Below are 27,875 nucleotides of genomic sequence, written 5' to 3'. Positions count from 1 at the left end.
CTATTTCACGATTTGTCGCGATTGTTTTATCCGCATATTATTAATCAGAATCACTTAATTCGTAAAGATTAGTAAAAATCTATTGTATATCTCAGTGGCGGTTCCTCCATGGAACAGAGGGAAAATTCTGTTCCCTTCTTCCGTGCCCCCTTAACTGAGATTGTGAGATATACTTCATTCTAAAGGATAGGCTTACTTTCAGTTTTCGAAAAGAGAAAACGTCTTTCGTTAGCAGGTTTATTGCAGTGAAGTGAAAACGACTCGAGCCCTTCTCGTCTGCTGTGCGTGATGATGTGAGTGGGAGTCGCAAGCAATGTTTTCTCCGAAGCAGGCTCGAGCGGACACGAACTTACCCGAGTATCGCTGGAAGCTGTAGAGTTACCTCTTCCCTCGCGGAGTATTGAGAAGTGTGGCATATACTGTTTCATCAAGCTATTTTATTCATATAGTGATAATTCGGAAAACAATTAAGTTCGAAGAGTTTTTCGTGTGACTTAATATTGTGTGTGAAATTATACAGTAGTTCTTAAAAAATCCGTACGATTTATGCATTCGCGGCCTGAGTTAAATCCGACGAAATAATGACAATGGAACAGGTGACTCCTGACTGTTCCAACTTCAACGAGACCTTACGCGAGCGCCTGAAGCGAACCCTAGATGCGAACCAAGACAGCGATCGTTGTATCGATTAGCTGAAGTCGAGCGCGTTTAGTTCGATCAAGTTTGCTGAGAAAAGGGCGGTTATTTTGAATGGGAAACCTACTCCTCTCCTTACAGAAATTAAAAAAGGTAAAAAGGTATCCCCGTAACATGCCATGAAGGCACTTGGGGGGCATGGAGGTAGAGCCCCACGCTTTCCATGACCTCGGCACTAGAATGAGGTGGTGTGGTCGGCACCACGCTCTGACCGCCTTTTACCCCCGGGAAAGACCCGGTACTCAATTTTATAGGAGGCTGAGTGAACCTCGGGGCCGTTCTGAAAGTTTGGCAACGAGAAAAAAACAGAAATTAAAACTAAAACAAAATCTTATACAAGACATTTTCAAAGTAGTTACTATAATTCTGTGAAATAGTTAACTGGGTCAAGCGGTAAATTGTAGGTTTAATTTAGGTTTATTTATTTTTAGTTAACGGTATTATATATTTAGGCCTAATAATAATAATAACAATAATATATCATTAATTTGTTTTATATTTATATATTCTTTTTCTGATTAAGTTGTTAACGAAGTAAAAAAAAATAGGAATTGGTAATGTTTCAAAATCATAATACAGATTTTTATATTATTATTATTATTATTATTATTATTATTATTATTATTATTATTATTATTATTATTAGTGTTATTTCTGATCTGTTCCCCATCGAGAAATAGCACCGCACGCCACTGGTATATCTATTATGTCGTGATTTTCGCGAAGCCACTGTGTATGAAGTCTGGGTACAATACCTGCTGTGGTTCCGGTGGTGGCGGAGTTGTTGGTTCTGACCTATCTTCGTTATTGCCTAGTGGTGTCTGGAGACGGAGATCATCTGCTGCATGTTCTGCAAGCGCAACTGTAACATAATTGGAACCAGGTTCACGTTAAAAGTGATTAATCGTAAATACAATACGTACTGATCTCAACATTTTCGAGCCAGTTACAGTTTCTGTATTCTGTCGCCCGTGAAATTACCGTTATATTTGAATCTTACAAGCATGTAAACAAAATATAAATTCTTTGCGCAGCAACCCATAGAGGAATAAGGGCTACTCTTATCCACAAGTCTCAGCAGAAGTGAACCATTCAGTAAGGAGTAACGTGTGGTTAGCATGCTGATTTCCTCCCCTCACCCCTAGTAATTACAGATGGCTTACAAGACCAGATTTCGATACTCATTATACGAGGGTCGTTCCGAAAATAATGTCTCCTATTTATTTTCTTGGAAACTACAGCAGATACAGAGAGCATAATAACACAGTTAAATATAGCAAGGTTTCAGCTACATACAGTTATTTTTTCACATAGTCATCACCATTCGTTATGAATAGAGCCCGGATGTTTGGCAAAATGCCTTTTTTACTGGGTGAAAGTTAATAATTATTTTCATAGATATAAATGTGATTTGGAGTAAATCAAAGTGATAGGGCCAATTTTTATTTTACCTATTTTGCCTTTTTAATGTGTTTCTTACTAAGAAATGTCTTTTTTTGTCATTTTAAAGCAATATTTCTTGTTTATTTGCAATTTTCTAATTAGTTGTAACTTAATGTAATGTGTATGAAATTTAAATATTTGAAACAATGACTAACTTTACTAATAATAGTAAATAAAAGTAATTTTGGAATTAGCTTAATCTGCTAATAATCGTGATTTAATATTATTGGTGTAATATGAATAATGATCGACAATCCACAGTTAGAAATATAATATTGTCATGTCTTCACGATACGAACAATGAGCTTCATAATTTGAAATATTAAGCTCGTTCTCATAGAAGTTGTCACGTAGCATTTTTCAATTGTTTGCTTTCATATTTTCAAATCTTACTGTTACAATTTTGTGCTACACGTGTTTATTATTGTAGGAGAAAAAATTTGAGTGAGGAACAGTCACTTATTGTCGGGTGACAGAAGATATAAGGTCGCTTAGCTAGAATGCCTAAATTCATTGAAAAGCAAACTTCGTGCTTACGTTAGTGAATTTGGTGCCCATGTGTTTTCAACCGATGGAACAGTTTTGTTATGTAAGGTTTGTGAAACGACAGTTAATCTTGAATAAAAGTATTTTATAAGTCAACATGTCACCTACGAAGTAAATATGTAAGTTATGTTGATATAATTGAAATTTATTGCTAAATATATTATACCTTCACAAAATTTATAATGCTTTTTTCAAAGATTATTGTGCCTTTTTTTTTACGTTTTTATTGCCTTTTTTTTGCTGCCTATTTTAACTCTTATAAATGCCTAAACATCCGGGCTCTAGTCATCACCACACAATTCGTTATGAATTTTGTCAGTGATGAACATGAGCCTGCATTCCGCACTCGTAAAAATCTGAACCAGCAGAGGAAAGCCACTTTCTTATAGTTGCGAAGACAGCATCCTTGACTGGAAAATGTTGCCCATGTAGTCCAACCTTCATAGCTCAAAGAGATGGAAGTTTAAAAGCTCTAAATCCGGACTAAACGGCGGACGTGGTAGGACAGTCCAGCCGAATTTTGCAACGTGTTCAGTGGTTGCGAAACTGGTATAGGGCCTGGCGTTATCTCATTGCAAGCGGAAAGTTTTCTTCTCTGACCTGACTCTGGAAATTCGGCTTTCAGCTTAGTCAGCGTCTTCTTGTAACGTTCACTTTTGACAGTTTCTCCAGGTTCCAGAACATCCAAAAGAATCACTACCACGCTTATCCCAAAGGACTGTTGAAACGCACTACCCACTACCTCACTGTACTCGCATCCACTGTATGGTCTCCCTACACCTTCAGAAGGCGTTGATGGATGTCAATGGGTGCAGTTTGTTTGGCAGTGGAGAAGTCAATAACACCTCTATGTCAGATGCCATTTTGGTAGACTGTCCTGCTGCCATTATATTTGTCGCACGACAACAAAACTAACAGGACATGAGCGTGAAGGTTCCAGTGAGCTCTATACTAAACTGGAGGCACAACTCAATGCTTTAAAAGCGTGACGCGAATGCTGAGCGCCTGAGCGTATTGCTATCTCTTTCTAACATAGTGTTGTCCTTGTTTCTCTTGCAGTGAATGCTATCGTACACAATAATAGTATTTTTTATTGCTTACTGCGCATGTGCAACATGAACCTCACGAAAGACTCATTGAAACACATTAGTTAGAAAGAGAGAGCAATATCCTCACCAACAGTCACGCTTTCAGACAGGAAAGAGCATTGTGGTGGTGTCTCCTGTTTAGTATAGCGCTCACTGGAAAGTTCAATATTTACTAAAACGCCACTAACATCCAGCTCAGACGTTACAGGTCAAAACTAAAAAAATAGTAAGCATTAATTTCGGAACGACCCTCGTAGCTCCCCAAATTCAACAGGATGCTGGGTGGGAATCTGTGTGACGCACTTTCTAATAGGAAAGATAAAACGCGTTTCTCTGTCCAGGAATAAGATGTGGATATACTAGAATAAATTATAGTCGTAAGTACCGTCACATATAAGCAGGCAAGTGACTACTTACTGAGGTCAGATGCATATTGTCGGATCTCCTTGAGCCAAGCAGGTTTGATGTTGTCTGCGTGCGCTTTTATAATCAGAGGATAGTGACCGAAGCCAGGAACTCTGTGGTGGAGCTCAAACGTATGAGCGTCGTCCTTGTAGTCGTTGACTTCAACTTCAGGTAACTAGCCAAAATGAAAAAAAAAAATAAAAAAGTAAATTAAATGCATTTGGTAAACTACTCGTATATTTGAAATTGCTGGTCATTAATATGTTTCAATTTTGAAAGAAAAAGAAAAACTGTTGTGCGTATGTATGTCCAAGATAGAAGTGACATCTACATAAATATTTTGTGATAAGGAAATAAATTTGTCGGTGGAGTCTCAGTTCCTCGCAAAAGGACTTAAAAGTGTAGATTCTTTTTGAAGGAATCTACAGTATATTCCGAATCTTCTTACTTTATCTCCTAAGGGTGAAACCTAACCATTTCCCTCCCCTCCATTACTAGATTATGGTAGTGGATTATAGTGATTTTCTATTCGTCAGATTGAATTTTATTTTGCCAGTTTTGTTTCGAGTTTCGACTTAAATAAATACGACAACAGGTAGTTATTTTTTAAATGTTATATTGATAGCATCGTTTGCCTTTGAAGAAGCTGCCAACATTCATGAAACGAAAGCTGCTAATGAGTATTATTTAAAATTTGAACTCAGTTAATAATTAATACCTCTCAACGTTTTTAAAGATAAGATATATGGGAAATAAGTACATAAAGAAGCCATTTTTGTTATTATTATTGTTCTTTTTATGCAGAGCTATTGTGATTTTTACATGATTCGGTAATATCTGGTAACAGTTTGCAATATTGAAAATTAGCTTTTTGGAAACTAATCTTACGTGAACTTCAGTCGTGACGCTGCTATTTCCGGCGTGACTCCTCTTCTTTGTTTAAGCCTTAGGAAGTGAGGGCTCTGTAAAGTCTAAATAGGTAGTATCGTTCGCCAGTTTTGTTCTTTCGTTGCCGAGCTACCAGACGAGGAATCTATTTGTCGCACCGTTAAACATTATCATGTCGTAGCTCCTATGATAATAAATCAAATGCATTGTAATTGAGCAAATAATGTCCTCGTGTGCTTTCTGCAAACGCCAACGAAAGAACCAAAATGGCGGGCGATTATATTAAGTATCTATCTAGCCTTAGGAAATGCATAACGTCATCAGCAGCGAATGAAGAGACGCACACATTTAAATGTAGCCGACCTGCAACGTGATTGGCTGCCGGAAATAAGAGTGACGGGACTATAATAATACTTGCAATTTGATCTGCATTTGTCATGTGATTGTCTTTCCGCTGTTATGAAGTAGTGATTTGTAGGCTATATACTGATAATACTTTGTTAATATTAATGTAACGAGATTTATCGAGGGAGATTGGATTTGTAAGATTATGCAGCACCCCGATCTCAGTCGTTGTTACGTACAGTAGTTAACTACTAGATGGTAGATTTTCAGATCGACGCTGTCCCATCATGTGGCTGTAACGCCATAGTGTTTCCTTTTTTAAGTTTTTTAAGTATATTTTAATATACTTACTGTCTGACGTTTCATGTTCTTGTGACAATAGAAAGAAATACGCGGTAGGAGAAAGACAGTAAATTTTATTAGCTGACGAATGAAAGTGCTAGATAAGTCATATACATTTCAGGAAATCTAAATTTCAATACCCTTTTGCGAGGAACTGTGGGTTGTCAACTACTCATTTACTATCTCAGAATTTGTTTACGCTAGATGTCACCTACAATCCCATAAAGTACCGCATTTCGTTATTATTTTGAATCACCTTATATTTTTGTATATTTAATAAATGTAGAATTATTGAAGTTCAAACTTCTAAGGTACCTACACGGCACAATATACACATTCAACATAGAATGGAAATTTTATGCAATGAGAGAAAATAAACAATACTTTACAGGAAACAAAATAAATAAATGAGATTTCAGAAAATTCTAAACGATCCATTTATATATATTCAGAAAAGTTAAACTTGAAGCTAAATATCATTGTTAAAAAGGACAAAAACAATTTTTCTCATAGCCCATGGATTGCAGACATAAATCATATAAAATTTCTCATTTTTGAGCACAAGTTTTATGAGAGAGAATCTCTATAAAATAATTTATGTGCCTCCTACGCATCTATTCACAACTGTAAGAGTTACTTACGCGGATTATATCTTTGAGTACGAATATGGAACGATCGTCTGATATACGGCGAACTTTGCAGACCAAGATGCGGGCCTTGAAAAGAAATAGGTATCGGTCCTTGCTCTTCCCTTCCTTTTCCGACACAGAAAACCAATCCTGAAACAAAACCACAGCGTTGTGTTTGCATAATATAAGTACCGGTATATGATAAGAAAGGAACGTGAGGTGGACCTCACTAAGACAATGCAGATAAAAAAAAAGAGAGTTGAAAACATTACAACACAGAAATAAAAAGTCAACGCCCCTTGAAATTTATCCATCCGGAACAATTCTTTAAACAACAGCGAAGTTTTAGCAATGGAGAACATGCAGTTTATTTTATTTTTATATCGATTCTACATAATAAAATACTTACCTATACTGTGTTCCATAATGTCTGACAGGTAAAGTACTGAGGAAGGGAAAAGATAATTGCTATTCAAGCAATGGCAGGCCACATTCCAGACTTATCTTGAAGTTGGGAGGAGGTAGAACGCTTCAGACCGTTCAACTTGGAGGTAAGCATGGGATGTTACCTCTGCCATTGGTTGAGTAGCAATGATCTTTCTCCCTTTCTCAGCTAGCAATGTTTACTAAGCCTGTCAAGCACTATGGAACGCAGTATAGGGTGAAAATATGCATTTAATTGCCTCTGAATTATTGCAAATAAATTACGATAGTGAATATGATGATGATGATAATACTACTACTACTACTACTACTACTACTACTACTACTACTACTACTACTAATAATAATAATAATAATAATAATAATAATGATAAATTTTACATTTCTTTCCAGTGGGCATGACGAAACAGTATACAATCGGCTTTGTGTACCATGTTCTACAGGATGACTACAAAGCTTGAACACAAAGGCAAAGACATCCATTGTTTTTTATCTTTTCATTCTCATTTTTTTTTCTTTATTCTTTATTTTCTTTCTCATCTTATTTTATTTCAGTTGGTTATTTAACGACGCTGTATCAACAACTATTACTTAGCGTCGATGAGATTGACGATAGCGAGATGGTATTTGGCAAGACGAGGCCGAGGATTCGCCATAAATTACCTGATATTCGCTTTACGGTTGGGAAAACCTCTGAAAAACAACCAGGTAATCAGCCTAAGCAGGTCCTCGTTTTATTATCTTCCATTTTTTCCCCTTTCTTCTTACCGCCTTCTTTTTATTATCACCTTCTCTTTTTTTCCTCTTTTCCTACTTTTCTTCACTTATTTTCCCCTTTACCTTTCTCATCTTCTTACATTTATTTGCCTCTTTTACTCATTTTCTTCGCTTTCCCCTTTTTCTTTCTCATCTTCTTACCTCCCTTTTCCTCTTTTCATCATCTTCTTCTCTTCCTTTTCCTATTTTCCTCATTTTATTTAGTTTTCCATTTAGAGGTATTGCCTTGGAACTGTTTCGATCTTATGATAGATATCAACATACGAAAGCAAATAGGCTAATGCGGTAAGTGAAAAATAAATTTGTCAATATGATTTTTTTTTCGAGGGAGGAATTCTCCTTTACCTTACACCTCCTTATAAATAGCACTTTGATTACATGAATTTTAATTTAAAATGTTTGATAAGATTATTCTTTTTCTACGTGTGATTGGAAGTGTTTGCTTACGTGTTTCAGCAGTCGACCTAATTTGTGGATGTTCCCGTGATAACCCTCAATGCTCGATATGAACTTTACGTCCTTTGCCCGGTGGGGCACTCCTAGCATCAACTCGAGAGCCTTCTGTAGGTCGGTAGTGTCCTCCCCGAGCCTAGATGAATATTTCACCAGCTCCTGTAACATAAGATGGTACATTCATCGATTAGCAAAGCAATACATGAATAAGAAAATGTATTTCTGAAAGTGAGACTACCGGACACCATTATTACTCTTCGATATTCAACGATTGGTTGGACATTCGAACATCTAATATTTTCTTCTATAATTGTACCAAAACTGTGATGGATACTTTTGAAACTATATATGAGCACTATTTTCAGGAAAGAAAATATTTAAATTCACATTTGTCACCAGTTTTCGTTATCCCCATCGACTCTCTTAACGTTTGACTTAATTCCTCGAATTTTTTTACCATCATACTTCTAAAATCTTCAATATCCTCAACAGACACTGCATTTGAGTCTTCTAAATCACTTCTTTCAACCCAACCCTTATTACTATCACTTCCTCCCCCATTTTCACTTCTCGACTTTTGGATTAGATTTTTAACATCATTCGTCTTCTTCCCTTTTCCCAAGCTCCTTGTGCCAATTTTTCAGATATATATCCATTCAATAAACATATGCAATTGAATGAACTTCCGTAGTCTAGTGAATACACTGCTAGGTCCTATAGTAACATGACTATGCTTATATAGGCAAAACAGACGTTCACTTCTTAGAAACGTTCCAAACTTTGATTACAACCCAATGTGGATGATGTCTCTTGTCTCATAAGGCTGAGACAACTCTGCTCGACCTGATTTCGTCTCGATTTCACAGCTACCTGAATTCACCTCAAGGTCCGATCGTAACATGACTGAGTATATGAAGGGTAGAGAGACAAACCTACAATTTCAAAATGTTCAAATCTGTAACACATTCACGTGATAACACTGCAAGGTGCCATCATAATACGACTTGGTACATGCAGGGTAAAGGGAGGCCTTACATACTTACAAATGGCTTTTAGAGAACCTGGATGCTCATTTCCGCCATCACATAACCCCGCCATCGGTCCCTATCCTGAGCAAGATTAATCCAATTTCCACCATCATATACCTCCTACCTCAAATCCATTTTTATGTTATCTTCCCAGCTACGTCTCAGCCTTCCCAAAGGTATCCCCCCCCCCGGGCTCCCAACTAACATTATATTGCATTTCTGGATTCGTCCATACGTGCTACATGCCCTGCCCATCTCAAACGTCTGGATTTAATCCTAGATCATACATACCCAGATTGCTCGGCCTTATAGGCTTTGACGGTAACAACTTTTGTCAGGTTTACTATGCTGCCATCTAGTTGTTACATAAGGAATCACGTCATAACTCCCATTTGAATTCCATTAGCGACTGTACTGCCAACTCGTGTTAGTTTACGGCGGACGGGTGGCGATCCTGGCGATTGTTCCCTCCAAAGTGCTACCGATTTTAAAATAGGGATGAGCAATCTGTATGTGATCTGGGATTTAATGTTCCTAATTATGCGTGCAGTTCTATGTAGTGTAACTTTCTCCATTCCCCTGTAACTTCATCCCTCTTAGCCCAAATTTTTCCTAAGCACCTTATTCTCAAACACCCTTAACCTCTGTTTCTCTCTCAAAATGAGTGTCCAAGTTTCACAAGAATACAGAACAACCGGTAATATAACTGTTATATAAATTCTAACTTTCAGTTGTTTTGAGAGCAGACTGGATTACAAAAGCTTCTCAACCGGATAATAACACGCATTTCCCATATTTATTCTGCAGTGCTTGGGAAAAGTGACATAAGTCAGTTTTCACAAACATTTTTTGATAATTTATTGACAACTTACGGAACATCTGCTCGCTTGGGAAAAGAGACATAAGTATTTCTCCCATTACAATAATCCATACAGAAGGAAATCAAGTCAACATAAACCAATGTGTAGACAGTTTATTTCCTTCACCTGAAAAATTAACATTTTTGACTTGTGCCGCTTTTCCCGAGCACTACAGAATTATTCTGTGTTTAATTTCCTCCCGAGTGTCATTTAGCCTATATTTGTTACTGTTGCTCCAAGATATTTAAATTTTTTTACCTTTTCAAAGGATAAACTTGCAATTTTTATATTTCAATTTCGTACTATGTTCTGGTCACGAGACATAATCATATACTTTGTCTTTTCGGGGTTTACTTCCAAACCTATTTCTTTACTTGCTTCAAGTAAAATTCTCGTGTTTTCCCTAATAATTTGTGGATTTTCTCCTAACATATTCACGTAATCCTCATAAACAAGCAGCTGAAAAGAGAGGCCTAAAGTTTGAAAACGTTCAAAGCTCTGAATGTAGTCCAATGTGCATGATTCCTCTTGATTCATTTGGCTGAAGTAACTCTACTTGATCTGATGTCGCCTTGACTACACAGCTACGTGATTACACTGCAAGGTCCCACAACTACATATTCCTATGCAGCTTCTTAGTGATTGTTAATTGCAGGTTCATCTGACAGTGTTCAGTTCTTGCAAAAAATGGTAGAGGAGCAAGTTCTCTGTACCAGTGGCGTATGCTGAACCTGGAGTTTGGGTGTTCTGTTAAAAATATATAGTTGGTCTATCTCGCACTATTATTATAGGCCTAAATGAAATATCGGGTCAACATTAACTGCCATTTTTAATATATAATTTAGTATTATTTATATTTAATAACTATGGGGTGGATGTTGATGACCTAAAAATCTACTTAAAGTGATCATTAAAATGCCCTTAAACTAAAGGAAAAATGACATAAAATTAAAAGAAAATTACATTTAAATATTATTCAAAGTACTCGCACCACAACTTCTTAAAAATTAATCACCTTGTTTCAATGACTGCCCTGCAAATGCCGGAGAAAGGAGGCAACTACAAATAACGTTATTCAAAATTGCATTATTTATGATCAAACAGTAACCATGGCCAGCAAAATAACCTGTTTGAAGTTCCACAACCCGCTAACTATTCTACATTTTCATATTGTGAAATAGAAAAATGTGTAGTGTATTGTTCGCTTTTTGTTTTATATTGTTGCACTAAATTCGGAAGTGGCGGGGTAGGTCTACCCTTATTCACTATATGTAATTTCTCTCCTAGTGGGCGAGAAAATAATGGTTTTTGCAAAAGATCTTTTACAGTGTACATTTCCAAGTACTATTATCATTAAATAAGTAATTTAAATTGTTGACCTGCGCTGGCACACAACTATGAACCGTAGTAAAACCTAAACACAGTAAATTCACTCACACAAACAGTAAACACACACGTCAGACACAATATTTTGTAACGCTGCAATTGACAAGTTGAGCTGCCTGTATACAGGACGACCTGCGAGCTTGAGAGAAGCGAGTATCCCCACCATGCCACCTTGCGCGCGCAGACAATTACAGCAGTAACTCTCAGCACGGGATGTTCTTTTGTACGGACAGGACAACCAGACCAGACCTCATCCCACTTCGTCAGGCAGAGCGTACGTTATAAAACGAAAGCCGGTCTGGGGATGGTGTCCATATTCAACCAGCAGGCATTTAAAATATTTAAATGGTAATGAATTAAAATTAGTCTTGAACTATATACGTCAACTTCCAATGAGATTACCACGCATTTAAATTGTGATAAATTAAAATTATTGTTGCATTATATAAAACAACTTAAAATAAAAAATGAGATTACCGAATTTACAGGGTGTCCAGCGCACACCTTGAACACCCGCAATATACGCCCCTGCTCTGTACGTACCTTGAGCAAGAGCTGGTAGTCGTTGATGCGCTGGATTGGAAGTTTAAGGTGCTCACTCAGGCTCTTGTCGTCTCCGAGCTGTTGGCTGTGTTCCTGTAACAATACAAATGTATATTAGCTACGTGGTATCTATTTATCTATTATAATCCCTTGAAGGGCGTGGCATGAGGATTGCCTTCGCAAGTAAGCCGCTTGGATGGGCTCATTGTACTACCGGAATGGAACCAGGAGCGTTAATGATCTGAGATTAAAAAATTACTCAAGCTTTTCAACAAACCACCTCTCTTATGTTACAACGGACATGGGCTGAATTGAGGACCGTTTTTGCAAAACTTGCTAACTGCAAAATTGTCAAAATTGAGAATTTGGCAGTGGCGTAGCATGAAATTTTGAGCAGGGGAAGCTAACTCAAGTTGTCTTTCGTGTACATATGAAAAAACGTATTATAAAAATATAGTCTTAAAATAAATAGTAGTCAATGTCAAGTCGGCAGTCCGAAGATTGGTTGGAACCTCGTAAGTAACACCAATAAGGCATGACCTCAAATGGTAAAATATGATTTCATGGTTTACACATATCTCTAACAAATAGACACGGTCATTTGTCTTTTAAATCGCACTTTTGTTCGTAAGTCAGTCTTGATAATAGAATTGTCCTAAAAATTCAAGTAAATTGGTGTCAGGAACTGTTATTTCGCTCATTATTTATTATATCGGCCGCAATGCACACTAACCTTCAACTGAACACAACTCACGAAAGGGATAACTCGGAAACTTTCAATGTAAAAGCTAGCTTTTTCCGTGCCTTGCGAGCAGGGTATGTTAGTTAGAAAGGGATGGAAAATCTGCGGGGTGGGTTACACAGAAGAATGAGCGTAAGAAACCAGTCTGCTTGGAAGCTGGTGTGTGCAGGCTTCGTGTTCACTGCTGCATCACAAATCATCCTGAGCTGCCGCATCACAATATTTAACGCATAAATATAAACTCTATTAAAATTAATAAATAATTTTGTTCATAAACTGCAGGTTTATTATGAACTTATTATTAACTGGGGAAGCTGAGCTTTTTAGCTTACATTGACGCTACGCCACTGGATTTTGGTGGATTAGTTAACATAAGACAGGTCTGTATATCATGCTAAAGGCTTCTCAGGAAAATCGTATTATATCCTTCACAGTAGCGTGTCAAAGTGTGATCGTTTTTTCAAAACTTGCTTTCTGCTATGTGAGAGCTATAGCAAAACTTGCAGTTATTTCAACTTTTTGTGTTTCCTATAAAATTTAGTTTTTACAGTTAACAAGTTTTACAAAAACGTCCTCAATTGCATCACCGTTATGAGTTGTGCAGGGTGCGCAATGGGGATCATGTTGAGCTCTGAGGAATCTCCCATCTTTCAGTGTTGTATGCACAAAGTTTCAACTAATAAAGTTCAGTAGTAAATGTTTTACGGTGATTTTATTTTATCCATACCCAAGCGGATCACTCTGTATATTAAGAAAATACTTTCCCTGTATCACAGTAGGTAGTACAGTAGATGCAAAGCGAAAATAACTTATTTGAATGTCATTGTAATATTGCTACTAGACTGTCTTCAATTTTTACATAACAACATATCCCTGATCTCACAAAATGCAGAATATCTAATACCATTCTTACTAAAAACAGAATAATTCCTTTTTTCTTTCACACGTTTGGTGACTGATGTATCCGTCATTCAATTAAATTGTTTGTCTTATTTTATCTAATAACTGAGAGCTTCGGGCATCTCCAGATCTACAGTTTCTAATTGGGTGACGGTTTTTGGCAAGTCTTCAAAGTTCGTTTGTATGAACGTCAGATTTTCTAATTAGCTGTCTGAAACTAGGAACTGTACGATCTTGATTGAAACAGAATCTCTGCTATCCAATGTGTTAATATTGTAGACTTACGCTATTCGCACATGAAGTTGTTGCGTCCACTCATCTCCATACAGCGCATTACGTCATCGAAAGCGAAAGGCCAGTTTACTTCATACAATTCTAACAATACTGGGTATAGTCCCGTCGCTCTAATTTCCGGCAGCCAATCACGTTGCAGATCGGCTACATTTAAACGTGTGTGTCTTGTGATTCGCTGATGAAGACGTTAAGCATTTTCTAAGGCTAGATAAATATTTAATATAATCGCCTGCCATTTTGGCTCTTTCGTTTGCTTTCGCAGAAAGCACACGAGGACGTTATTTGCCGCTCAATTATTTGCTGAATTACAGTGCGTTTGATTTATTATCATAGAAGCTACGACATGATAATGATTAACAGTGTGGAAAATAGATTCCTCATGTGGTAACTCGGCAACGAAAGAACAAAAATGGCGAACGATACTACCTACCTAGACTTTATAGAGCCTTCACTTCCTAAGACGTAACCAAAGAGGAGGAGTCACGCCGGGAATAACAGCGTCGCGACTATAGTAAGTTGTGAATACTAGTAATAACAGATACTGGTCAGCAGACAATACAAGCAAGAATCATGAATGAGATTCATTGTAGGATTAAAAAATTGGGGTATGGCATGCTGTCAGTGAAGATATTATTAATAATCCGTTTTTTTAAGAAACAGAGAGTGCGAGGCATATTTTAGACGTGAAGAATTAACAGGATGACACCACAGCTCATACTGATAATGTGTCCTTGATGGAACTGCGCCGAACTTTGCGGAGGCATGCAGCGGCAGTATTGAAGGGTCTTACCGCTGGACAGCTTCTGTGCATTACGTCAACATTCGCTGAGACGCTGTAGGCCTATGTGCATACAATATGTATATTGTGTATAATACAGGTTGAACTGTAAATAATGTCATTAATTTCAGGGGGTTATTCTTTGAGATATTTCAAAGAAAGAAGTTTAATACAATTTTACTCGTTTTTGCTTCCTTTTTGAGATAAAAACTATTTTATATGAAACATTTCATAACGTGTTTTGGGAAAGCCATTGATTGAATTCCCATTATGCCCAGTCAGTTTAAGAGAGCTGTGTATAATGAGAAATGATTGAAATAATTTCAGTTTTGTCCTTTAAATATACAAAAATTTGAACCGAATTAAATGTAACATTTTAAAATTCCTTTCCAGAACGAAAAGTTTTCGTTGGTGTTGCGTCATCTACTTCACAGCTCTACTAACTTGTGTATTATTTATGAAATTACCCTCGTATTATGTAGAATAGCTGATAACATTTGAGAATGGTTTATGAAATTTTAACGCAAGAAGTGAACAAAATTTTTATAATGTCTGAAATAAAAACATTTCTTATAATAAATAACCACTACGTGATTTGATTGTAACAGACAAATAATTAAAATAGGAATTGAAAATCAATAATGAATCAAGTTATCTGGCACATTTAACATTGTATTATATTATATTGAAGTGAAATAAAAAAATAAGATGAACTAAAATTTATATATAATTGAATTTCACGGAAAACGGGTGGTACCTCAAAGTTAAAATTTCACAAAATCGTTAAATAAAACTGATGTATGACAGTGAAGTTTGCATTCTGAAAATAATACGTTAAATCCAGAAGTCTAAAGTAATAATAATAATAATAATAATAATTACAAATAGCGTTTAAGGAACCCGAAGATCCATTACCGCCAATCGGTCCCTATCCTGTGCAAGATTAATCCAGTCTCTATCATCATATCACATCTCCCTCAAATCCATTTTAATATTATCCTCCCATCTACGTCTCGGCCTCCCCAAAGGTCTATTTCCCTCCGGTCTCTCACTAACACTCTATATGCATTTCTGGATTCGCCCATACGTGCTACATGCCCTGCCCATCTCAAACGTCTGGATTTAATGTTCCTAATTATGTCAGGTGAAGAATACAATGCGTCCAGTTCTGCGTTGTGCAACTTTCTCCATTCTCCCGTAACTTCATCCCTCTTAGCCCCAAATATTATCCTAAGAACCTTATTCTCAAACAACCTTAAACTCTGTTCCTCAAAGTGAGAGTCCAAGTAATAATAATAATAATAATAATAATAATAATAATAATAATAATAATAATAATAATAATAATAATAATAGTAATTATATTAGAGTTAACAAAATTGGAAGCCAAGGAAATTATATACAATTATATGTGAAACTAGAAAACATAGTGAAAGACATAAAAATATTACCAAAAGAAAAGGCAAAACATTAATAACGAATGAACATTTAACATTTCTATGTCAACCCAGAGAGGAAAGACACAGATGGTGTACTGTTGATGATGTCGTCAATGACAATGACTATATTCCTAAATTTAATTAAAGTTAAGTTCTAGTTGTCTAACATTGTTAGCGAATTGTGAAAGATGACTTGAATGAAGACTAATGTCGAAACCATCCTCCCAATCGATGCTGCTTGCACAACGTTGCACTTCTGTGCTAATAGCACTTGACTTTCTTAGCACGTTATAAATCTTCCATCAGAAGCTGAACAATCCTAATACTTACTGTCTGTCTCATTTGACTTTGGGTTATGCTTTTGTATTCTGGCACAGTGAAATTGAACATTTTGAAGTATTTTTGTAGACAAAATATTTCGATATATAATGTAAATGACATCAAGTGTTTCTACTTCAACTTTCAGGAAAAGTAAATCGATATTAATTCTGAACTTAATTAAGGCACGTGAATCTCAATTTTGTTTCGAAGTAGAGCTGTACGCAGCCAAGAAAGAAGACAGAGAATGAATTACATTATGAAGCCAGCTGACACATCTCGATCCAAACACACGCGCTTGCACAAGTTTGAGCCATGCATGACATTCCAGATGTTTTAAGTGTATAGCTCTTACTTCACTGTACTTCTGGAAATTGAGAAAGGTGCCAGATATAGAGTGTGGCACTTAACGTCTTTATGCACGTAGTATGTGATATTATAATGTTTATTGTTAGTAGTACTGGGCAGTGTGATACCACAGTCCAATATTATACAGTCACGAAGCTTGAGGTGATTTTTTTTTTATTTCTCGCGATACAGCGTTCCAAGCGGTTAGCAACTGAGAGTACTAGGAACAATAGTCCACAGTCTACTATATACAGTCACGAAGCTTGAGTTTTGAGGGTGCTAGAAACAATAGACTGTGACGGTACTATTTTGCATTGCCTGTAATGAGGCGATATTAGCGATCCTAGTGGTGAGCAACTATCTAATGTTTGCATATTTACTACGTATTGAGCTTCGCGACTGTATATACTAGACTGTGAATAGACTGTACCAGTACTATTTCGCATTGTCTGTGATGAGGCGATAGTAGCGATCCTACTGGCTAGTAACTAAAGTTCAACTGTCATTGGATGCATATTTCCTACGTATCGAGTTTCGTGACTGTATATACTAGACTGTGATGACACTATATGAATTTGCTTGATTTTATTTACTATTATTCCATTGTTAATACCGAAACATATTTTAAAATATGATAAGTGGAGAATGATTAAATTCTATATTGGATAATTAAAATTATTAAGTAAAGGCTGAAGACCAAAGAGGATTCCTTGAGAACAGATCGATTACCAGGTATGTGAAAGGGCTATAGAATTCCACACTCCAACTCTTACGTGCTTTATAGGATTCACAGTCACTTTGTCTACAAAAATAACGTATACAGACAGAAAGTCTACGTTTTTCAGTCCAATATCAAAATGTCTAATAGTAAATGTATACATAAATAATGTTTACTCGTTAATTTGTCTATATAATGATGTCTACATATTTTATGGACCACACTTCAAATTTTATCTTCTATAACATACTCGGTATACAGCTTCAATCAGTATGACAACGCTCTGAGGTACGTACTGTACGTTATATCGTGGTTTTCCTTATAAGTTATGTATTGTATTTTTTTTGTAATGGATTAAAATTATTTCTGTGCTTACACACCAAACAATAAAGTCATATTGAATGATAGACTGAGAAAGGACTAAATAAACATTACGCAAAACTCTAATCGGTAAGTAGTATAGAAGATCAACAGGTTTATAAGTTGTTTTGCGAAGCTTCATACAAAGATAAATAATGTGATAAGATCATTTTAAATTCGGATTAATAGCCTGATGATAAGTAGATATGATCCTTATATCTTAATGCCGTTTAACATCTGATATATTCTTCTACCCCGAACTTTTCTCCCGTTCACCATTCCTTCCAGTGCATCCTTCAGTAGGCAGTTTCTTCTTAGCCGTGACTCCAACCAATTCTTTTTCTCTTCCTGCTCAGTTTCAGCATCATTCTTTCCTCATCCACTCTTTCCGACACAGTTTAATTTCTTATTCTGTCCGTCCATTTCACACGCTCAATCCTTTTCCATATCCACAGTTCAAGTGATTTTATTCGCTTCTCTTCACTTCGTCGTAATGTCCATGTTTCTGATACATACAATTCCACACTCCACACAAAGCACTTCACTAGTATCTTCCTTAGTTCTTTTTCCAGAGAACCGCAGAAGATGCTCCTTTAAATATTGAAAGCTTCCTTTGCCATTGCTATCCTCCCTTTTAATTCCTGGCAGCATCTCATATTACTGCTTATAGTACACCTCAGATATTTGAAGCTGTCCATTTGCTGTACTGCCTCATTTAGTATTCGCATGTTTACTTTCTTTATTTTCCTTCTGACAACCATGGTCTTCGTCTTGTTTGCATTTAACTTCATCCCATACTGCTCACAGCTTTCATTTAGCTTCACTAGCGTATCCCTTAGTATTGTCTCCTCTTCTTCTAATAACGTCATATCATCATACGATGAAAGAGTAGTGGAACGGAGAAAAATCCTCTCCGGCGCCGGGATTTGAACCCGGGTTTTCAGCTCTACGTGCTGATGCTTTATCCACTAAGCCACACCGGATACCACCCCGGCGTCGGACAGAATCGTCTCAGATTAAGCTCCAACTCTTGGGTTCCCTCTAGTGGCCGCCCTCTGCACTACGTCATAGATGTCTATGAATGTAGGACCGAAGTCCACACATGTGCTGAGGTGCACTCGTTAGTGACTAGTTGGCCGGGATCCGACGGAATTCCATTACTCTTTCATCGTATGGTGACGCAGAATATCTGCATGGAAATATCATATGTACTTCGGTACATTAAAATAATATATGTCATATCATCAGCAAATCTTAGCCTACACACTTTATTCTTCTTCCTCCTATAAAAACCCCTTCTAAGCTTATGTTCTGAAAACAGTTCTTCACTAAATCCTCCAAGTATGCCTAAATGTTGATTAGGGTAGGTGATAAAGGGCATCCTTGATACTCCTATTTCACTTCATTCAGAGATTTCTTCTCCTATTCTGAGTGACTCGTTGTTTCATATAAAGATTGCTGAACAGCCTCCTCTCTTTCCAATATACACCTATTTTCTTCAGGATTCAAACAACAGATTATGGAATTCAAATACCTCTGGATCGAAATATCTCATTTTCGAGACATAAATCGTTACCACATGAAATACGGGAAAAAACTGAAAGCACCAGAATGGCAGCTGGACGTTATAGGAGGAATAAGTACATGTCAACAGAAAATAAGATTAGGATGTAAAGAGTGCTGTAAGACCAAAGTTACTGCATGCATCAGAAACACGAGGTAACGTGAGACCAAAGAACATAATAAAATTCAGAGAGAGAATATTAAGTATAATAATTGATAAATCTATAAGAGATAATACATGAAATGAAGAAATTATGCAACAGTGTTAACATAAAAGATACAAAAAATATTTAAAAAAGCAAGAAAGAATGGAACGCTCATGTTGACAGGCTGCATTATGACTGCTTGCCAAGAATAACCAGGGACAATATTCCTTTCGGACGACGGGAAGTAGGAAGGCATCCAAAGCGCCGGGCACAAAGCTGGTCATAACTATCAACTGATTCATCAACAAGCAGACATAGCCTAAATAAAGTTGAAATAAGGGTAATTTCAACCAGCCATTATCAGGTTAAGAAAATCTGGTTGTGTACAGTACTGCCTATTATTGAAAAATTTGTACAATATCTACAATCCATTCCATTAATGCCGTCACATTTTCAAGTTGTGTTTACAGTCAGTACTTCATCCTCTTTCCACTGCTAGGCATAACCATTTATATGAGCAGTGACATGCCGCTGCACCTCTGAAATGTTGACAAACATTACAAACTAGTTCTAATTGTGTAGCTACTACTCTAGCATGAACACAACTGAAAACAGGAATATACAATACAGGCGGGTCAAACCGCACGTGCAAGGTAGGGGTGGGGGCAGAAGACGCAGTTTCATTGTCAGTACAACTAAGGAACGAGAAATCCAGTGTACATGAAAACCTTGTTAATTGTTCTTCAGAATTTAATTTACTCCAGTGCTTAACAAATAGATAAAATATATAGTCCGTTATTTTTTCACAGAAATACCTGAAGTATATAGCCTATATTTGCTACACTCTTCCCACCACCAAGCGCTTTATAATCACGTGTCATAATGTAAAAACAAGTAGGCCTACGCTTAAATCAAAACAACAAAGAATTACAAATTTCTTCAATTGAGTGGTTTCAGTTAGGGCCTACTTATTGCACAGTGTCGAGAAGTGGACGTACCCTCCTTTATTTCGCGAAGATTTATGTTGGGGTGTTGTAACCTTTGTAACTATGCAGTGGGAGTAATAACCGGTATCGCACAACGGAAGTTATGACCAGCTGTGGAAGATGCTCTCAAGATACACGTGACCACCGGATTATCTGTGTAAAACATCTGCCAAAATAGCCTATGGCGCAAAATTCAGCTATACTAATAATATACCGATGTTCTGGACCCTTAAATCGTCAGGTAAGTGTCCATATCATGCATTCAATCATAACCAACTACCGAAAATAAAGGGGGGTAAGTCCACTTCATACAATATAAAGTAATATGTGGTGTAGGGAATAATAAAAGCTTACATTCTTTTAGTAGCGATTCAAATTTATGTGAGAACAATTTTTTTGCATATTTTATTTAATGAATAATAGTAAGATATGATTTATTTCATGCTAATTTTTTAATTGATTTTTTGTGATAGGTGATAGACCAGATAATTTTCTTATAATTAAACTTAGCCTACCTAACACGAGAGCAAAGTAATAAAACATATAGGCCTAGTTCGACAGTTTCCATTATTATAATCTTTCACGACTTGTCATTGTCCGAGACTCAAGTAGAATTATCACATTCACAGTAATGAATGAATGAGAGAGGGGAAATGAGAGGAGAAACTTTAAAGGTACGTGAAAACACGTTCTTGCAAGGGAGTTGCGGCTGTGAAAAACTGAATATGTGAGCTCCAAGCCTATTGGCCACTTGTCTCACTTCGGGTTTCGCCGCTCCACTGAAGGAGCGCTAGAAAATTTAGAGGGGGAAAGCCGAAAATGGACGTAACAGATTACCTACAACATACGGGTGGGGGGAAGAAGGAGAAGTACAGCGAGCTGACCCAGAGGAGTTAGAAAGGCGATGGTACCAACTAGGAGGAGAAGTGGTCGAAGTCTAGGCAACGAAACGGTAATAGCCAATTTGGCTGTTTGAAGATTCGAACGCATAGGAATTAATCATCTTAACGGTAATAGCCAATTAGCCCTTTGATGATTTTTCTCAGATCAGGAGACCAACCAATTGGCTCTTTGATGACTTCATCGATCTGTAAAAGGGGAAGATTATATTCTGTTAGAGCCCCAGTTAGATGTGAATAATTATTAATTTTGAGCCGTTACAAATGTCTGGGGAAGTGAATGCAGTTCCGTGGCCCATTTTTTTAGGGCTCATCCCGACATTTGTCTTAGCGCTTAGGAAAACCACGGAAAAACCTTAGACAGGATGAAATTCACAGTAATAGTAAACTTATCTTTTATTGAGCTTTTCATAAAAGTTTCAGTAATTTTTATAATAAAATATGTTATGAATGTATGTTAGAAAATAAAGAAAGTTCATTGATTCACAGAGAAATCTAAACACGTAATTATAAATCCGATATGACCTTACGAAAGCAAAGCTTTCAAGTGTATTAGTTCACATATATATTGAAAAGTAACAAAATAATTATATTGTGTGTGCACAGAAAATGGACTGACGCTAGAACGAAAAAGTTGTTACACTGTGGCCGACTTCTAGTTCATCGTTCATTGTTGGGCCCGTTCCAAGAACTAGTGTTAACAACGCGACATCTGATACGGTGTTTAATTTGTTCATGAAAAGTCTTAAAGTGGTGTGAAAAATGCGACAAGCACTATCGCACTACAGGATGCTGCTCTGGCAAATTGCCTCGGGTGTCGGGCCTTGCGCCCAAACGGCCTTGGGCGCCATGACGAAATGTATGTTTGTAACGTGCTGTTAATGTACAACACTAAAAATATCTGTCTCAACTATCCAACACAACATGCTCATTTTCCGGATCTCGGTATCTTCTTCATACATCTTCGATTGTATCAGGCATCAAAATAGGTAAAAGGACTAATTCAATGAATGAAACATACGGGGCCAACCGTGAAAAAACACTTAAAATCTCCGCCTTCAATAAGGTGAGATACCATGTCTGTCAAGTGTCTGCCGACCAACCTTTGAACCAGTGGCGGCTGGTGAGAACATAGTTTCATCATGAACGCCACAATAGAGCTTCTTGAAACATTCCAATCTGACAAAAATAATTCCAACTTGAAGAGTTTAGTACAATAAAGAAAGAACAACATATACCACCAGGATATTAATTTTTAACGATCAAATACTCAGACATCTTAAAATAAATCCATAAATTTTAGAATAGTCTACTTCTGTTACGCTAAACTCAACACACAGAATATTTCTGGAGTCCTGGACAAGTGACATTTGGTTAAATGAAATATCATGATTATTGGTAAACATTATAGTGCTTTTTCTACTATATCGTTTGTGTCATTTGAGTTTTTTCTTCTAATTATAAACATTTAATTATTACATTATCAAGTTTAGAATTTATTGTTTTAGTACTATTTTTAATATTATTATATTTATTTACTAAATAATTTTAACTACGAATTGTTCTTAGAATTTTTTTTTGGATATGGATTATTACGTATATTTATAAATCGATTAACTTCTTCTGTATCTAATTATATCTACTGTATTGAACGAGGTATATAATGCGGTATGTAGGCTATGATTCCTATCAACTTTTATTATTATATTCGTAAACTACGCTGACATGGATTGGCGAGTTAATTTGAAGACAACATGTAAGGAGAAACTTTGTTAATGTGAGATCAGAGGTTCTATATTATCAGTGTTCAGAGGCAGGTATTTATGGAGATTAATTTTATAATTTGTGTTTTATAATATTGGTGTCGGGGGAGATTGTTAGAGATTGATTTGTATTCTTGGCGGAGATTAATGGAAAATTTGGAAAATACAATTATTTTGGAATTGGAGTATTAACTCAGTATGAATATTACTTTCCAAATAAGTAACATTAAAAGTTCGTTGGATTCTAGTAAAGGTGCGTTATGCCCAATAGACAATATTTGTTGGATTGAGACTCTAATTAAAACACATTCATTGAAAACGAAAAAAATTGAAGCCCTAAAATTAACACTTTCAAATTATCAGTGAAATGTTGAATTCGCCGTCTTTTAAGTTCACTAATGTAATCAGAACACCTGGAATACCGTAATAATGTAGCCTACTTGGATATATAACAAACTCAAATGAAAAAAAAAATCCGAAAAAAATTCAGAATATAAAATTGGCTATAAAACGACGTAATAGTAATAATTCGCGAATGTTTTCGTATTTCGTTATTAGAATCTATTTCGCGATTTGTCGCGATTGTATTATCCGCATATTATTAATTGTAAAGATAATAAAAATCTATTGTATATCTATTATGTCATGATTTTCGCGATCTCCATAAATACCCGGCCCTGCCAATGTTAAATTAATCATCTTTAAGTAACCTACCTTTATCTCAGAAAATATTATAGATATCTCTATGAAAATTTTATTGCTGATTCTTTATTATCTTAAAAGTGTCGAACACCATAATTTCTAAAAAAAAATTAATAATCTATGCTAAATCTTTAAGTGCTCTGTAAAATCTTCAGTCAAGTTCTTATGAGTAAAAGTAAACAAATCATAGACGTAAATAATTATCTATATCTACATTAAAATGATTAATTAATTATACAATACTTGAGCATGGATTAAAAATCAATAGTTAAGAAAGAATAATTGCTTGCATAAGAGCAAAATGAAGGGAGAGAGACAGTTCAATAATTTCAATAAAATAAAGCGGACACTGAACACGAAGTGCTATAATAACGAAGTTGTGACAGTTGATAAAGGTTAGGCCATGAGTTTAAAGAAATTATAATAATATCATCTCAAGATGTTCAAGATTTATGCCACATGAGTGTGTGTTTGCCATAACAATTTGTATAAAATAAAACATTATGAAATACGGAAGTAAATGAGAAGAACAAGATCTGAGCATTGGTATTTATGATTCAAAACCTGTCACGACGAGAAATAATGAACTTGGGAAGCTACAAAAATATGTGGACCCGAAAATAGAAATACAGCGCATGTAAAACATGCAAGCAGCGTTCACACCCATCATCGCCAGCGCTTTAGAATAAGTGAACATCTATCTTTCATTTTCATGAATATCAGACGTGGATACAATAAAGAAGACAACAATTTTAGTTAGACTACTACATACTTGCATTATATAAATTGCACTTCATTTACATTCTGATCTTCGTAACTATAACGTTAAGAATGTGGTTAATTCTTTATTACTTTACTTATGAAGGCAAAAAATAACAACAAAACGATGATGATTATTATGATGGTGACGATAATATTAAATACTCATGGACCCTGCATTTTTACCAGTTCTCTCTTTACCCTTGTGAAAATTATGAATCAAAATTATAAACACAGAAATAACGAGATTTCCCTATTATGTGGTTAGCATGGAACGTGGCCACAAATTAAGATGACACTGGATAAAATAATATAAGGTAGTAGTAACATAATCCTTATGAGAGATGAATCTCAAATTTTCTACCGGAAATACAAGAGCTTTTTTCTTAATGATTCTTCTTACAGTGGCATAATATATTCAATGGTAAGATAAACGCGCTCAATTGGAAGTTTATTTTGCCCACATATTTTCGCAATAATGTTGTATAGCAAATATATTATATAAAATATATTTTAAATAACTAATTATTATTCCATAAATGTATCATAATTTCGGTTTATTTTTGTAGGAGACATCAAATGTTTACTCTTAAAGTGAAATCATTTGGGAAGTAACATGCTACATTATTTGTTATTTTCTCCCTTTCTCTGATCTGCATCGAAAAGTTGTATTTAAAATTCTTAACTTAAACATTATAGGTTATTATTAAAAAGTGCTAAATTCTGTGCAGTAGATACATATATATATATTATATATATATATATATATATATATATATATATATATATATATATATATATAAAGGATAGTGTATTTACGAGGGTTCTTTGAAAAGTTCACTAGGATTATTCTGAAACAATCTTTATTTCTCAACATACAGTAGTCCCTCCTGAGATTCACACACTTAGTTCACTGGTGCTGCAGTGCTGTTATACTCTCCTTGCACACAGATTCCTTGAGATGTGCAAAAAAGGCTTCTAACCTCTTCATATGACGAAAATTTTTTCCCAGCAAGTGAGTTCTGAGCGTTGAGAAAAGAAAGAAATCTGAGGGTGCGAGAACTGGTGAATACAGAGGGGTGAGGCAACAATTCGAACCGTAGTTCGTGTAGTTTAGCAACTGCGATTGCAGACGTGTGAGCAGGTGCATTGTCGTGATGAAACAACACTTTCTTCTTGGACATATCCGGCCTTTCCTAGCAAATTTTTCCTTGCAGTTGCTGCAGGAGATTTGAATAATATTTTCCGGTTATTGTTCTCCCCTTTGCCAGACAATCAATCATGAGCTTCCCCTTACAATCCCAGAACGCGGACGACATGACTTTCACAGCTGATTGAACAGTTTTTGCTTTCTTTGGAGGCGTAGAATCACTGTTTTTCCATTGTTTCAACTGCTGTTTTGTATCTGGTATGTAGTAATGGATCCAGGTTTCATCACTGATCACAAACCGATTAAAAAATGGGGCGTATTTTTCTTGAATCGAGCCAGACAATCCCTCGAAATTTGACATCGGACGTGCTTTTGTTCCGGACGCGGAATTCACCATACGGAGACCTTGAACATACCGAAAACTTTGACTAAGATGTGGCGCACCCGTTCAGTTGAGATACGCATAATTTCCCTCATTTTTAGTCACTGTCATTCAACACCATATCTTGGATTTTTCTACGATTTCTTCACTTGTTGCTGTTACTGGACGTCCACTGCGAGCGTCGTCTTCCACACTCTCTCGACCATGTTTAAATAGTGCCGCCCATTTTTTCACAGTCGAAAACGCTGGAGCGGATTCCTCCAGTGTAGCATCCATGTTTGCTTTAATTTCTGTTGGACTCAGTCCCTTTTTTTACGAAATATTATTTAATGACAACACGAAACAGGATATTTTCCACTTTTGCCAATCTGTTCGGCGCACTAACTTCAAGATTAAGCTACACTAAATGTAGTCAACACAAAATTATAATTCGTGCTTGAACTAATGTAAAATGACCGACAACAATGGCAGCAATGTTCACACGTTTGCGATGCCATTTATGTGTCAAACCACAGACTTTTCAAACGCACTTCGTATTTTAATTAAAAATGTCATTCAATGCAGATTCTTGTCATCAGTTCGTACATTTCTATACTGCAGAAATATAATAAGAAAGGTGTAAAACTAAAAAAAAAAATAGTAGTCCTTCAAAAGTAAGCTATTCAATAAGATGTAGGCTTATTAATAATATAAATGTCTCACTCACTTAACATAGAAATTAGAACATTATTGGTTAAAATAAGCAGTATGGAAAGAGAGAAGGATGTTTTTCCAGTGGATGAACATCACCTGAACCCTCTACAACTCACACTGTGATGTAAAACACTGCTTTTGACTTTAATCACATCTTTCTTTCTCTTTCTGTCGACTTTCTTTAAATACTTAGTTTTATTTTCATTTTTTGAAAATGAGTATTTTATTATGAAATAATTATAGTAGTACATGTGAACACAATAAACACACTTTTTAATAAGACCTCTATACAGAATGTTAAAAAAAAGTATCCAATATTTTAGGAAGTGATAGTATGCACACAAAACAAGAAAAAAGTCTAATAAACATGGATCCTACAACACATACTTTCTGAGATCTGAACACTTGTTCATAGGAGGTGCTCAATGTGAGTCCAATCATGGCAATGGATTTCTCTGCCCTACAATACAGCAGAGTACCACATAATCATACCGTAGTTGACACCCCTGGCATGGAATAATGTTACACAGCAAGGAATACTGAAAACAAAAGTCTGATTGCGGATATGAGCGGGATTCAGCAGAGATGGTGTTGTGAATTTTCGTAATCAGCGTGTGTGGGCTGATGAAACTCCCCATGCAATTGAAGAAACAAGGCATCAGCACCGATTCTCAATCAACGTATGGGCAGGCGTTCTTGGTGATAGATTAATAGGGCCATACGTGCTACCACAGAGATTAACAGGACTTCCTTATTAACGTATTGCCTGCCCCACTGAAGAATGTGCCATGTCAGCAGGACTACAGATGTGGTTCATGCACGCACGCAATGTGCGTGAACACCTGACGTTGACATTTCAGGACCACTACATTGGTCGGGGAAGCCCCACACCTTGGCCTGCTTGTTCCCCAAACCTAAATCCCCTAGATTTTTGGATATAGGGACACATGAAGGAACCAGGTCAATTTCAAAGAGTGCGTGATTCCTTACGCCAAAGGGCAGAGGAATGCATTGCCATGAATGGACGTCAGATTGATCACCTCCTATGAAGAAGTGTTCAGA

The 27,875-nt window shown here is 36.2% G+C and overlaps 1 protein-coding gene across 6 annotated transcripts in view; it reads right to left on the bottom strand.

Moving 5' to 3' along the window:
• Obsc (Obscurin) overlaps positions 1–27,875 on the bottom strand; it is a 439,567-nt gene that overhangs the window by 142,309 nt on the left and 269,383 nt on the right. For all 6 annotated transcript variants that reach the window (XM_069813004.1, XM_069813001.1, XM_069812999.1 and 3 more), the window contains 5 exons: positions 11,874–11,966; positions 8,051–8,215; positions 6,395–6,532; positions 4,191–4,353; positions 1,452–1,558 (listed from right to left, as the gene is read on the bottom strand). In XM_069813004.1, the coding sequence (XP_069669105.1) occupies positions 1,452–1,558; positions 4,191–4,353; positions 6,395–6,532; positions 8,051–8,215; positions 11,874–11,966 (666 nt within the window). The remainder of the gene's footprint in view (positions 1–1,451; positions 1,559–4,190; positions 4,354–6,394; positions 6,533–8,050; positions 8,216–11,873; positions 11,967–27,875) is intronic.

This window comes from Periplaneta americana, chromosome 16, assembly GCF_040183065.1.
Source record: "Periplaneta americana isolate PAMFEO1 chromosome 16, P.americana_PAMFEO1_priV1, whole genome shotgun sequence".
NCBI lineage: Eukaryota > Metazoa > Arthropoda > Insecta > Blattodea > Blattidae > Periplaneta > Periplaneta americana.
Note: the sequence above shows the minus strand (reverse complement) of the source record. Positions and strands in the feature narration are given on the sequence as shown.